The 14346-nt window shown below is 51.7% G+C and overlaps 1 protein-coding gene across 1 annotated transcript in view; it reads right to left on the minus strand.

Annotated features, from left to right (window-relative positions):
* The window catches only part of LOC140107098 (galectin-1-like), a 30203-nt gene extending 27522 nt beyond the window's left edge, over positions 1–2681 (minus strand). The window contains exons 1-2 of the mRNA XM_072131649.1: positions 2537–2681; positions 1057–1136 (exon numbers count right to left, since the gene is read on the minus strand). Coding sequence (XP_071987750.1) covers positions 1057–1136; positions 2537–2545 — 89 coding nt within the window. The 5' untranslated portion in view covers positions 2546–2681. The remainder of the gene's footprint in view (positions 1–1056; positions 1137–2536) is intronic.
* Between the last annotated feature and the right edge of the window lie 11665 nt (positions 2682–14346).

Raw genomic sequence — 14346 nt, forward strand, 5'->3', positions numbered from 1 at the left:
GGGCCCTGTCTCTTCTGGTTACGCCCCTGTTTGCAGCATCTAGACTTTTTTTTATTTACTGATAAGCCACGCCCCCTTATTCCACTTTTTCTTACTGCTCAGAAAATTGACTAAAAATGTAAAATGTAAAATCCCTAATAATTGGGACATTTCAGACAGTGCTTTGGTGCAGACAGCATGAAACTTCTCCACCACCGAATCTCATGGGTTTCGTGTGGAAAGGTGGAGCAGGTTTTAGGAGAGATGTCCCCAGGAAGAAGACGGTTCAGATATTAAGAGAGTGAGAACCTCTCATAGTCCAGAGATAGAACGATTCAAGCTGCCGCCATTCCAGAACTTTTTCCGCCGGTTTTCCCGAATTTTTACAAATTCGGAAATGGGGGGGAGTGGCCGTCAGAAACCCGACGGATTCGGAAAAACCGCTAAATTTAAAAAAAAATTTGTGGCGCAAAAGTAGCACTCACATACAGCAAGACGGAGGAGGTGAATTCTGCCGACATCGGGCGCACGACCTCCCGGCAGAACCCGAATCAGTGTCGAGAACGCGCCGGTGGATCGCGAATGGACCGGGTAAGTAAATCTGCCCCACTGTTCATCAACACGTTCCCAGGTCAGAGCTCGAAAGGGAAATGGCACAGATGGAACATGGACACCGAAAACCAACAATAGTCAGGAACCCTAATAACCAGGGCCAGAGCCAGGGGCAAGGGCCGGGGCCCAGAGCTGCTAGGGGGGCCTACATAAGGCTGTACATAAGGAATCCATGGGGTGTTAGGGGGGCTTATGTAAAATAACCATGAGGGGGCTGTTTGGTGTGATAAACTAGGCAACAGGAGACTTACTTCACTGCAAAGGGGCCCACTGAGGCTCTGTCGCCCAGGGGCCTACTGAAATCTGAAACCGACCCTGCTAATAACCCAGACCATAATGTTTCCCCTCGCATGTTCTGTTGCACCTCCTGAGTATGTGGTCTCAGCACAGTTGGGGTTATTCTAGGGGGATCCCTTTCTTCTCCAGAACCGCACAATCACTTCCAGATGGAATTATCTATATTACCCTTTACAGTCCGGTGGGATGAAGCCCTTGATTTCCACACAGTGGCCGGGAGTCAGGCCCAGATTGTTCAGAACCACGCCCTGCGATGGAGAGAAGCAGAACCAAGTGAGGAGTCTAAATATAGATCAGAATCCACATGTGACTCATATGTAACAGACCCCAGAAACCCCCACCCCAAGACCTGGTAACATCAGGGCGACAAGTCTCAGACAAAGAAACTGCTGAAAGTTTTGTAAAAGTTTCTTCTTCTTATATGGGGAACGGAAAGCAAAGAGTTAAATGCTGCAGACAGAACGTTTCAAATAAGAAGGGATGAAAGAGTTAACATCACGACCGCAGCAGACGCCCAAATATGGGGGAAGAAAACCGCGACAACAGCTGCCGATGAGTCCCTGGCTCTGCGCCCCTTATACAAAGGGAAGAACTTTCTAGAAGAGACACCAGCAGCCCCCACCCCGGGACCTTCACTCACGTCTGCCCTCACCACAGGACCATCACCACAGGACCTTCACTCACATCTGCCCCCACCACAGGACCATCACCACAGGACCTTCACTCACGTCTGCCCCCACCCCGGGACCTTCACTCACGTCTGCCCCCACCACAGGACCATCACCACAGGACCTTCACTCACGTCTGCCCCCACCCCGGGACCTTCACTCACGTCTGCCCCCACCACAGGACCATCACCACAGGACCTTCACTCACGTCTGCCCCCACCCCGGGACCTTCACTCATGTCTGCCCCCACCACAGGACCTTCACTCACGTCTGCCCCCATCCCGGGACCCTCACTCACGTCTGCCCCCACCACAGGACCCTCACTCACGTCTGCCCCCACCACAGGACCATCACCACAGGACCCTCACTCACGTCTGCCCTCATCACAGGACCATCACCACAGGACCCTCACTCACGTCTGCCCCCACCACAGGACCCTCACTCACGTCTGCCCCCACCACAGGACCATCACCACAGGACCCTCACTCACGTCTGCCCCCACCACAGGACCATCACCACAGGACCTTCACTCACGTCTGCCCCCACCACAGGACCATCACCACAGGACCTTCACTCACGTCTGCCCCCACCCCGGGACCTTCACTCACGTTTGCCCCCACCACAGGACCTTCACTCACGTCTGCCCCCATCCCGGGACCCTCACTCACGTCTGCCCCCACCACAGGACCCTCACTCACGTCTGCCCCCACCACAGGACCATCACCACAGGACCCTTACTCACGTCTGCCCCCACCACAGGACCATCACCACAGGACCCTCACTCACGTCTGCCCCCACCCCGGGACCTTCACTCACATCTGCCCCACCACAGGACCATCACCACAGGACCCTCACTCATATCTGCCCCCACCACAGGACCCTCACTCACATCTGCCCCCACCACAGGACCCTCACTCACATCTGCCCCCACCACAGGACCCTCACTCATATCTGCCCCCACCATAGGGACCCTCACTCACGTCTGCCATCGTCCTGCTCCAGAGTCATAAGTCCCAGCAACTGCTCTGCCTTTATATAGTGAAGCCCCGCCCATCACAGAGGGGGTGTGGCCTGCCTTGTGCAGAGCTTGTGGGTGCGTTCACATGTTCAGTTTTTCAGATGCAGTTTACAATGTTCAAACCAGGAGTGGAGTGAGAGAAATAAGGAGGAGAAGCTCCTCTTAATGATATGCTGCCTCTCATTTTGTTCCACCCCTGTTTTTGGCCTCAAAAACACTGAAACACTGAACGTGTGACCCTAAAGCAGAGGTTCACACGTCGCAACTCATTTATCAACATTTTTTGGTTTTCCCTTTTATGCAACTTTTTTGGTAGTGCCCAAAATTGCGACTTTTCACCTTGATTGCGCAATTTTTAAAAATCATTTTCATCATTTTTAAGCGTCATCATGAGGCGCTCCACAGAAAAAAACAAGATGACAAACTTTGTGAAATGGCAAGAAAAATCACAAAAAAAGGTGCAAAATAAGAAAGAAATAGAAAACTAAAAGAGTTTAATAAATGCCCCCTCCCCCGGTTTCTGGTAACCCATTGCATGTGATTCCCTGGAAACACATATGTGTCAGGTCAAGGTCCTCTCCTATTCGCTAGCACTGCATTTATCAGAGAAAAAGAGGAAGCAGGGTGCATGTGGGAGGAGACTGAACAGAAGAGAAGAAGCAGGGTGAATGTGGGAGGAGACTGAACAGAGGAGAAGAGAAGAAGCAGGGTGCATGTGGGAGGAGACTGAACAGACGAGAAGAAGCAGGGTGCATGTGGGAGGACGCTGAACAGAGAAGAAGAGAAGAAGCAGGGTGCATGTGGGAGGAGACTGAACAGAGGAGAAGAGAAGAAGCAGGGTGCATGTGGGAGGAGACTGAACAGAGAAGAGAAGAAGCAGGGTGCATGTGGGAGGAGACTGAACAGAGGAGAAGAGAAGAAGCAGGGTGAATGTGGGAGGAGACTGAACATAGAAGAGAAAAAGCAGGGTGCAAGTGGGAGGAGACTGAACACAGAAGAGAAAAAGCAGGGTGCATGTGGGAGGAGACTGAACACAGAAGAGAAAAAGCAGGGTGCATGTGGGAGGAGACTGAACACAGAAGAGAAAAAGCAGGGTGCATGTGGGAAGAGATTGAACAGAAGAGAATAAGCAGGGTGCATGTGGGAGGAGACTGAACAGAGGAGAAGAGAAGAAGCAGGGTGAGTGTGGGAGGAGACTGAACAGAGGAGAAGAGAAGAAACAGGGTGCATGTGGGAGGACACTGAACAGAGGAGAAGAGACGAAGCAGGGTGCTTGTGGGAAGAGACTGAACAGAGAAGAAGAGAAGAAGCAGGGTGAATGTGGGAGGAGACTGAACAGAGAAGAGAAGAAGCAGGGTGCATGTGGGAGGAGACTGAACAGAGGAGAAGAGAAGAAGCAGGGTGAATGTGGGAGGAGACTGAACATAGAAGAGAAAAAGCAGGGTGCATGTGGGAGGAGACTGAACACAGAAGAGAAAAAGCAGGGTGCATGTGGGAGGAGACTGAACACAGAAGAGAAAAAGCAGGGTGCATGTGGGAGGAGACTGAACACAGAAGAGAAAAAGCAGGGTGCATGTGGGAAGAGATTGAACAGAAGAGAATAAGCAGGGTGCATGTGGGAGGAGACTGAACAGAGGAGAAGAGAAGAAGCAGGGTGAGTGTGGGAGGAGACTGAACAGAGGAGAAGAGAAGAAACAGGGTGCATGTGGGAGGACACTGAACAGAGGAGAAGAGACGAAGCAGGGTGCTTGTGGGAAGAGACTGAACAGAGAAGAAGAGAAGAAGCAGGGTGAATGTGGGAGGAGACTGAACAGAGGAGAAGAGAAGAGGCAGGGTGCATGGGAGAGGAGACTGAACAGAGGGGAGGAAGCAGGGTGCATGTGGGAGGAGACTGAACAGAGAAGAGAAGAAGCAGGGTGCATGTGGGAGGAGACTGAACAGAAAAGAGAAGAAGCAGGGTGCATGTTGGAGGAGACTGAAAAGAGGAGAAGAGAAGTAGCAGGGTGAATGTGGGAGGAGACTGAAAAGAGAAGACGGGAAGAAGCAGGGTGCATGTGGGAGGAGACTGAACAGAGAAGAGAAGAATCAGGGTGCATGTGGGAGAACACTGAACAGAGAAGACGGGAAGAATCAGGGTGCATGTTGGAGGAGACTGAACAGAAAAGAGAAGAAGCAGGGTGCATGTTGGAGGAGACTGAAAAAAGGAGAAGAGAAGTAGCAGGGTGAATGTGGGAGGAGACTGAAAAGAGGAGAAGAATCAGGGTGCATGCGCGAGGAGACTGAACAGAAGAGAAGAAGCAGGGTACATGTGGGAGGAGACTGAACAGAAGAGAAGAAGCAGGGTGAATGTGGGAGGAGACTGAACAGAGGAGAAGAGAAGAAGCAGGGTGCATGTGGGAGGAGACTGAACAGAAGAAAAGAGAAGAAGCAGGGTGCATGTGGGAAGAGATTGAACAGAAGAGAATGAGCAGGGTGCATGTGGGAGGAGACTGAACAGAGGAGAAGAGAAGAAGCAGGGTGAGTGTGGGAGGAGACTGAACAGAGGAGAAGAGAAGAAACAGGGTGCATGTGGGAGGACACTGAACAGAGGAGAAGAGACAAAGCAGGGTGCTTGTGGGAAGAGACTGAACAGAGAAGAAGAGAAGAAGCAGGGTGAATGTGGGAGGAGACTGAACAGAGGAGAAGAGAAGAGGCAGGGTGCATGGGAGAGGAGACTGAACAGAGGGGAGGAAGCAGGGTGCATGTGGGAGGAGACTGAACAGAGAAGAGAAGAAGCAGGGTGCATGTGGGAGGAGACTGAACAGAAAAGAGAAGAAGCAGGGTGCATGTTGGAGGAGACTGAAAAGAGGAGAAGAGAAGTAGCAGGGTGAATGTGGGAGGAGACTGAAAAGAGAAGACGGGAAGAAGCAGGGTGCATGTGGGAGGAGACTGAACAGAGAAGAGAAGAATCAGGGTGCATGTGGGAGAACACTGAACAGAGAAGACGGGAAGAATCAGGGTGCATGTGGGAGGAGACTGAACAGAAAAGAGAAGAAGCAGGGTGCATGTTGGAGGAGACTGAAAAAAGAAGAAGAGAAGTAGCAGGGTGCATGTGGGAGGAGACTGAAAAGAGGAGAAGAATCAGGGTGCATGCGCAAGGAGACTGAACAGAAGAGAAGAAGCAGGGTACATGTGGGAGGAGACTGAACAGAAGAGAAGAAGCAGGGTGAATGTGGGAGGAGACTGAACAGAGGAGAAGAGAAGAAGCAGGGTGCATGTGGGAGGAGACTGAACAGAAGAAAAGAGAAGAAGCAGGGTGCATGTGGGAGGAGACTGAACAGAGGAGAAGAGAAGAAGCAGGGTGCATGTGGGAGGAGACTGAACAGAAGAGAAGAAGCAGGGTGAATGTGGGAGGAGACTGAACAGAGGAGAAGAGAAGAAGCAGGGTGCATGTGGGAGGAGACTGAACAGAGAAGAGAAGAAGCAGTGTGCATGCGGGAGAAGACTGAACAGAGAAGAGAAGTAGCAGGGTGCATGTGGGAGGAGACTGAACACAGAAGAGAGAAAGCAGGGTGCATGTGGGAGGAGACTGAACACAGAAGAGAAGAAGCAGGGTGCATGTGGGAGGAGACTGAACAGAGAAGAGAAAAAGCAGGGTGCATGTGGGAAGAGACTGAACAGAAGAGAATAAGCAGGGTGCATGTGGGAGGAGACTGAACAGAGGAGAAGAGAAGAAGCAGGGTGAATGTGGGAGGAGACTGAACAGAGGAGAAGAGAAGAAACAGGGTGCATGTGGGAGGACACTGAACAGAGGAGAAGAGAAGAAGCAGGGTGCTTGTGGGAAGAGACTGAACAGAGAAGAAGAGAAGAAGCAGGGTGCATGGGAGAGGAGACTGAACAGAGAAGAAGAGAAGAATCAGGGTGCATGGGAGAGGAGACTGAACAGAGAAGAGAAGAAGCAGGGTGAATGTGGGAGGAGACTGAACAGAGGAGAAGAGAAGAAGCAGGGTGTATGGGAGAGGAGACTGAACAGAGGGGAGGAAGCAGGGTCCATGTGGGAGGAGACTGAACAGAGAAGAGAAGAAGCAGGGTGCATGTGGGAGGAGAATGAACAGAAAAGAGAAGAAGCAGGGTGCATGTGGGAGGAGACTGAACAGAAAAGAGAAGAAGCAGGGTGCATGTTGGAGGAGACTGAAAAGAGGAGAAGAGAAGAAGCAGGGTGCATGTGGGAGGAGACTGAAAAGAGAAGACGGGAAGAAGCAGGTTGCATGTGGGAGAAGACTGAACAGAGAAGAGAAGAATCAGGGTGCATGTGGGAGGACACTGAACAGAGAAGACGGGAAGAATAAGGGTGCATGTGGGAGGAGACTGAACAGAAAAGAGAAGAAGCAGGGTGCATGTTGGAGGAGACTGAAAAGAGGAGAAGAGAAGTAGCAGGGTGAATGTGGGAGGAGACTGAAAAGAGGAGAAGAGAACAAGCAGGGTGCATGAGGGAGTACACTAAACAGAGGAGAAGAGAAGAAGCAGGGTGCATGTGGGAGGAGACTGAAAAGAGGAGAAGAGAAGTAGCAGGGTGAATGTGGGAGGAGACTGAAAAGAGAAGACGGGAAGTAGCAGGGTGCATGTGGGAGAAGACTGAACAGAGAAGAGAAGAATCAGGGTGCATGTGGGAGGACACTGAACAGAGAAGACGGGAAGAATCAGGGTGCATGTGGGAGGAGACTGAACAGAAAAGAGAAGAAGCAGGGTGCATGTTGGAGGAGACTGAAAAGAGGAGAAGAGAAGTAGCAGGGTGAATGTGGGAGGAGACTGAAAAGAGGCGAAGAGAACAAGCAGGATGCATGAGGGAGTACACTAAACAGAGGAGAAGAGAAGAAGCAGGGTGCATGTGGGAGGAGACTGAACAGAGGAGAAGAGAAGAAGCAGGGTGCATGTGGGAGGAGACTGAACAGAGGAGAAGAGAAGTAGTAGGGTGCATGCGGGAGGAGACTGAACAGAGAGAAGAAGCTGGGTGCATGTGGTTGGAGACTGAACAGAGAAGAAGCAGGGTGCATGCGGGAAGAGACTGAACAAAGAAGAAGCAGGGTGCATGTGGGAAGAGACTGAACAGAGGAGAAGAGAAGAAGCAGGGTGCATGTCGGAGAATGCTGAACAGAGAAGAAGAGAAGAAGCAGGGTGCAAGTGGGAGGAGACTGAACAGAAGAGAAGAGAAGTAGCAGGGTGCATGTGGGAGGAGACTGAACAGAGGAGAAGAGAAGAAGCAGGGTGCATGTGGGAGGAGACTGAACAGAGGGGAGGAAGCAGGGTGCATGTGGGAGGAGACTGAACCTAGGAGAAGAGAAGAGAAGAAACAGGGTGCATGTGGGAGGACACTGAACAGAGGAGAATAGAAGAATCAGGGTGCATGTGGGAGGACACTGAACAGAGAAGACGGGAAGAAGCAGGGTGCATGTGGGAGGAGACTGAACAGAGAAGACGGGAAGAAGCAGGGTGCATGTGGGAGAAGACTGAACAGAGAAGAGAAGAATCAGGGTGCATGTGGGAGGACACTGAACAGAGAAGACGGGAAGAAGCAGGGTGCATGTGGGAGGAGACTGAACAGAGAAAAGAAGAAGCAGGGTGCATGTGGGAGGACACTGAACAGAGAAGAAGAGAAGAATCAGGGTGCATGCAGGAGAAAACTGAACAGAGGAGAAGAGAAGAAGCAGGGTGCATGTGGGAGGAGACTGAACAGAGAAGACGGGAAGAATCAGGGTGCATGCAGGAGGAGACTGAACAGAGGAGAAGAGAAGAAGAAGGATGCATGTGAGAGGAGGCTGAACAGAGAAGAGAAGAAGCAGGGTGCATGTGGGAGGAGACTGAATAAAGGAGAAGAGAAGAAGCAAAGTGCATGCGGGAGGAGACTGAACAGAAGATAAGAAGCAGGGTGCATGTGGGAGGAGACTGAACAGAGGAGATGAGAAGAAGCAGGGTGCAAGCGGGAGGAGACTGAACAGAGGAGAAGATAAGAATCAGGGTGCATGTGGGAGGACACTGAACAGAGAAGACGGGAAGAATCAGGGTGCATGCAGGAGGAGACTGAAGAGAGTAGAAGAGAAGAATCAGGATGCATGTGGGAGGAGACTGAACAGAGAAGAGAAGAAGCGGGGTGCATGTGGGAGGAGACTGAACAGAGAAGAGAAGAAGCAGGGTGCATGTGGGAGGAGACTGAATAGAGGAGAAGAGAAGAAGCAGGGTGCATGTAGGAGGAGACTGAACAGAGGAAAAGAGAAGAATCAGGGTGCATGCGTGAGGAGACTGAACAGAAGAGAAGAAGCAGGGTGCATGTGGGAGGAGACTGAACAGAGGAGAAGAAGCAGGGTGCATGTGGGAGGAGACTGAACAGAAGAGAAGAAGCAGGGTGCATGTGGGAGGAGACTGAACAGAAGAGAAGAAGCAGGGTGCAAGTGGGAGGAGACTGAACAGAAGAGAAGAAGCAGGGTGCATGTGGGAGGAGACTGAACAGAGGAGAATAAAAGAAGCAGGGTGAATGCGGGAGGAGACTGAACAGAGAAGAAGAGAAGAATCAGGGTGCATGCGGGAGGAGACTGAACAGAAGAGAAGAAGCAGGTTGCATGTGGGAGGAGATTGAACAGAGGAAAAGAGAAGAATCAGGGTGCATGCGGGAGGAGACTGAACAGAGGAGAATAGAAGAAGCAGGGTGAATGTGGGAGGAGACTGAACAGAGAAGAGAGGAAGCAGGGTGCATGCGGGAGGAGACTGAACAGAGAAGAAGCAGGGTGCATGCGGGAAGAGACTGAACAGAGGAGAAGAGAAGAAGCAGGGTGCATGTGGGAGGAAGCTGAACAGAGAAGAAGAGAAGAAGCAGGGTGTATGTGGGAGGAGACTGAACAGAGGAGAAGAGAAGTAGCAGGGTGCATGTGGGAGGAGACTGAACAGAGGAGATTAGAAGAAGCAGCGTGTATGTGGAAGGAGACAGAACAGAGGAGAAGAGAAGAATCAGGGTGCATGTGGGAGGAGACTGAACAGAGGAGAAGAGAAGAAGCATGGTGCATGTGGGTGGAGACTGAACAGAAGAGAAGAAGCAGGGTGCAAGTGGGAGGAGACTGAACAGAAGAGAAGAAGCAGGGTGCATGTGGGAGGAGACTGAACAGAGGAGAATAAAAGAAGCAGGGTGAATGCGGGAGGAGACTGAACAGAGAAGAAGAGAAGAATCAGGGTGCATGCGGGAGGAGACTGAACAGAAGAGAAGAAGCAGGTTGCATGTGGGAGGAGATTGAACAGAGGAAAAGAGAAGAATCAGGGTGCATGCGGGAGGAGACTGAACAGAGGAGAATAGAAGAAGCAGGGTGAATGTGGGAGGAGACTGAACAGAGAAGAGAGGAAGCAGGGTGCATGCGGGAGGAGACTGAACAGAGAAGAAGCAGGGTGCATGCGGGAAGAGACTGAACAGAGGAGAAGAGAAGAAGCAGGGTGCATGTGGGAGGAAGCTGAACAGAGAAGAAGAGAAGAAGCAGGGTGTATGTGGGAGGAGACTGAACAGAGGAGAAGAGAAGTAGCAGGGTGCATGTGGGAGGAGACTGAACAGAGGAGATTAGAAGAAGCAGCGTGTATGTGGAAGGAGACAGAACAGAGGAGAAGAGAAGAATCAGGGTGCATGTGGGAGGAGACTGAACAGAGGAGAAGAGAAGAAGCATGGTGCATGTGGGTGGAGACTGAACAGAGGAGAAGAGAAGAAGCATGGTGCATGTGGGAGGAGACTGAACAGAGGAGAAGAGAAGAAGCATGGTGCATGTGGGAGGAGACTGAACAGAGGAGAAGAGAAGAAGCAGGGTGCATGTGGGAGGACGCTGAACAGAGAAGAAGAGAAGAATCAGGGTGCATAAGGGAGGAGACTTAACCGATGAGAAGAGAAGTAGCAGAGTACATGTGGGAGGAGACTAAAAAGAGGAGATTAGAAGAAGCAGGGTAAATGTGGGAGGAGAGTGAAAAGAGGAGAAGAGAACAAGCAGCGTGCATGTGGGAGGAGGCTGAACAGAGGAGAAGAGAAGAATCAGGGTGCATGTGGGAGGAGACTGAAGAGAGGAGAAGAGAAGAATCAGGGTGCATGTGGGAGGAGACTGAACAGAGGAGAAGAGAAGAATCAGGGTGCATGTGGGAGGAGACTGAACAGAGGAGAAGAGAAGAAGCAGGGTGAATGTGGGAGGAGACTGAACAGAGGAGAAGTGAAGAATCAGGGTGCTTGTGGGGGGAGCCTGAACAGAGGATAAGAGAAGAAGCAGGGTGAATGTGGGAGGAGACTGAACAGAGGAGAAGAGAAGAAGCAGGGCACATGTGGGGGGAGACTGAACAGAGGAGAAGAGTAGAACAAGGGCACATGTGGTAGGAGACTGAACAGAGGAGAACAGAAGAAGCAAGGCGCATGTAGGATGAGACTGAACAGAGGAGAAGAAGCAGGGTGCACGTGGGAGGAGACTGAACAGAGGAGAAGAGAAGAAGCAGGGCACATGTGGGGGGAGACTGAACAGAGGAGAAGAGTAGAACAAGGGCACATGTGGTAGGAGACTGAACAGAGGAGAACAGAAGAAGCAAGGCGCATGTAGGATGAGACTGAACAGAGGAGAAGAAGCAGGGTGCACGTGGGAGGAGACTGAACAGAGGAGAAGAGAAGAAGCAGGGCACATGTGGGGGGAGACTGAACAGAGGAGAAGAGAAGAAGCAGGGTGCATGTGGGAGGAGACTGAACAGAGGAGAAGAAAAGAAGCAGGGTGAAATGTGGGAGGAGACTGAACAGAGGAGAACAGAAGAAGCAGGGCACATGTGAGAGGAGACTGAACAGAGGAGAAGAAGCATGGTGCATGTGGGAGGAGACTGAACAGAGGAGAAGAGAAGAATCAGGGTGCATGTGGGAGGAGACTGAACAGAGGAGAAGAGAAGAAGCAGGGTGAATGTGGGAGGAGACTGAACAGAGGAGAACAGAAGAAGCAGGGCACATGTGGGAGGAGACTGAACAGAGGAGAAGAAGCATGGTGCATGTGGGAGGAGACTGAACAGAGGAGAAGAGAAGAATTGAGGGTGCATGTGGGAGGAGACTGAACAGAGAAGAAGAGAAGAAGCAGGATGCATGTGGTAGGAGACTGAACCTAGGAGAAGAGAAGAAGCAGGGCACATGTGGGAGGAGACTGAACAGAGGAGAAGAATCAGGGTGCATGTGGGAGGAGACTGAACAGAGGAGAGTAGAAGAAGCAGGGTGAATGTGGGAGGAGACTCAACCTAGGAGAAGAGAAGAAGCAGGGTGCATGTGGGAGGAGACTGAACAGAGGAGAGGAAGCAGGATTTGGGAATAGGGGAAGAGTGCAGTGAGTTAGGGGTGGCCCCTATGGTAGGTTGGGTACACCAGGCACTGTTGAAGTGTCACCTCGTGGTTTTGCTCTCCGTAAGGGATGGTAAGGCGCGGTGCACCCCAATGGTAAAAAAGTCCAGAGACTCAGGGGCTGCAGGGAATAGTTTCCTTCTTTACTGTAGAAATTCAGGTACAAAATAATAGAAGTAAATCACAGTTCTGACTCCTACAAACCCTCCCTGGCAGAAGAAGGGTTAATGCTGAGGACATGCCCTGGCTAGCTGTCCCTCTCCTTCTCAGAAAGCTGGTGCCCAGGGTCTATGGCAAAGTCTCAGCTTCTTCTTCTGGTTGCTCAGGTGACTGTCAGTGTCTTCTTCTCCTCCAGTTCCCAACTGCAGACACTAAGGACTGGGACTTTCTCCTTCAGGGGAGTAGCAGAAACACAGTGACAGAACACAATGGAAGCATACAGATCATGTAACGCAATACTGCAGCAAATGATAGAAGCGATTAGGAACACAGGCTGGGTTGGTAGGCTGGTGTTACTGAGGGTGGTAGGCTGGGGTTTCTGAGGGTGGTATGTTGGGATTTCTGCGGATGGTAGTTTGGGATTACTGAGGGTGGTAGGCTGGGATTACTGAGGGTGGTAGGCTGGGATTACTGAGGGTGGTAGGCTGAGTATATTGAGGGTGGTAGGCTGGGATGACTGAGGGTGGTAGGTTGGAGTTACTGGGAGTGGTAGGCTGGGGTTATTGAGGGTAGTAGGCTGGGGTTACTGAGGGTAGTAGGCTGGGGTTACTGAGGGTGGTAGGCTGGGGTTACTGAGGGTGGTAGGCTGGGGTTACTGAGGGTGGTAGGCTGGGGTTACTGAGGGTGGCAGGCTGGGGTTACTGAGGGTGGTAGGCTGGGGTTACTAAGGGTGGTGGGCTAAGGTTACTGAGGGTGATAGGCTAGGGTTAATAAGGGTGATAGGCTAGGGTTAATGAGGGTGGTAGGCTGGGATTACTGAGGGTGGTAGGTTGGAGTAACAGAGTGGTAGGCTGGGGTTATTGAGGGTTGTAGGCTGGAGTTACTGAGGGTGGTAGGTTTGGGTTACTGAGGGTGGTAGGCTCGGGTTACTGAGGGGGGTAGGCTCGGGTTACTAAGGGGGGTTGACTAGGGTTACTGAGTGGGGTATGCTGGGGTTACTGAGTGAGGTAGGTTGGGGTTATTGAGGGTAGTAGGCTGGGGTTACAGAGGGTGGTAGGTTTGGGTTACTGAGGGTGGTAGGCTGGGGTTACTGAGGGTTGTAGGCTGGGATGGTAGTTTGGAGTTACTGAGGGTGGTAGGCTGGGGTTACTGAGGATGGTAGTTTGGGATTATTGAGTGTGGTAGGCTGGGATTACTGAAGATGGTATGATGGGGTTACTGAAAGTGGTAGGCTGGGGTTACTGACGGTGGTAGGCTGGGGTTACTGAGGGTGGTAGGCTGGGGTTACTGAGGGTGGTAGGCTAGGGTTACTAAGGATGGTAGGCTGGGGTTACTGAGGGTGGTAGGCTAGGGTTACTGAGGGTGGTAGGTTGGAGTTACTGAGAGTGGTAGGTTGGAGTTACTGAGAGTGGTAGGTTGGGTTATTGAGGGTAGTAGGCTGGGGTTACAGAGGGTGGTAGGTTTGGGTTACTGAGGGTGGTAGGTTTGGGTTACTGAGGTGGTAGGTTTGGGTTACTGAGGGTGGTAGGTTTAGGTTACTGAGGGTGGTAGGTTTGGGTTACTGAGGGTGGTAGGCTAGGTTTACTGAGGGTGGTAGGCTAGGGTTAATGAGGGTGGTAGGCTAGGGTTAATGAGGGTGGTAGGCTGGGGTTACTGAGTGTGGTAGGTTGGGGTTATTGACGGTAGTAGGCTGGGGTTACTGAGGGTGGCAGGTTTGGGTTACTGAGGGTTGTAGGCTGGGGTTACTGAGGATGGTAGGCTAGGGTTACTGAGGGTGGTAGGCTAGGGTTACTGAGGGTGGTAGGCTAGGGTTACTGAGGGTTGTAGGCTGGGATGGTAGTTTGGAGTTACTGGGGGTGGTAGGCTGGGGTTACTGAGTATGTTAGTTTGGGATTATTGAGTGTGGTAGGCTGGGATTACTGAAGATGGTATGATGGGGTTACTGAAGGTGGTAGGCTGAGTATACTGAGGGTGGTAGGCTGGGGTTACTGAGGGTGGGAGGCTGAATATATTGAAGGTGGTAGACTGGGATTACTGAGGGTGGTAGGTTGGAGTTACAAAGAGTGGTAGGCTGGGGTTACTGAGTGTGGTAGGTTGGGGTTATTGACGGTAGTAGGCTGGGGTTACTGAGGGTGGCAGGTTTGGGTTACTGAGGGTTGTAGGCTGGGGTTACTGAGGATGGTAGGCTAGGGTTACAGAGGGTGGTAGGCTAGGGTTACTGAGGGTGGTAGGCTAGGGTTACTGAGGGTTGTAGGCTGGGA

This window comes from Engystomops pustulosus, unplaced genomic scaffold, assembly GCF_040894005.1.
Source record: "Engystomops pustulosus unplaced genomic scaffold, aEngPut4.maternal MAT_SCAFFOLD_115, whole genome shotgun sequence".
Classification (NCBI taxonomy): domain Eukaryota; kingdom Metazoa; phylum Chordata; class Amphibia; order Anura; family Leptodactylidae; genus Engystomops; species Engystomops pustulosus.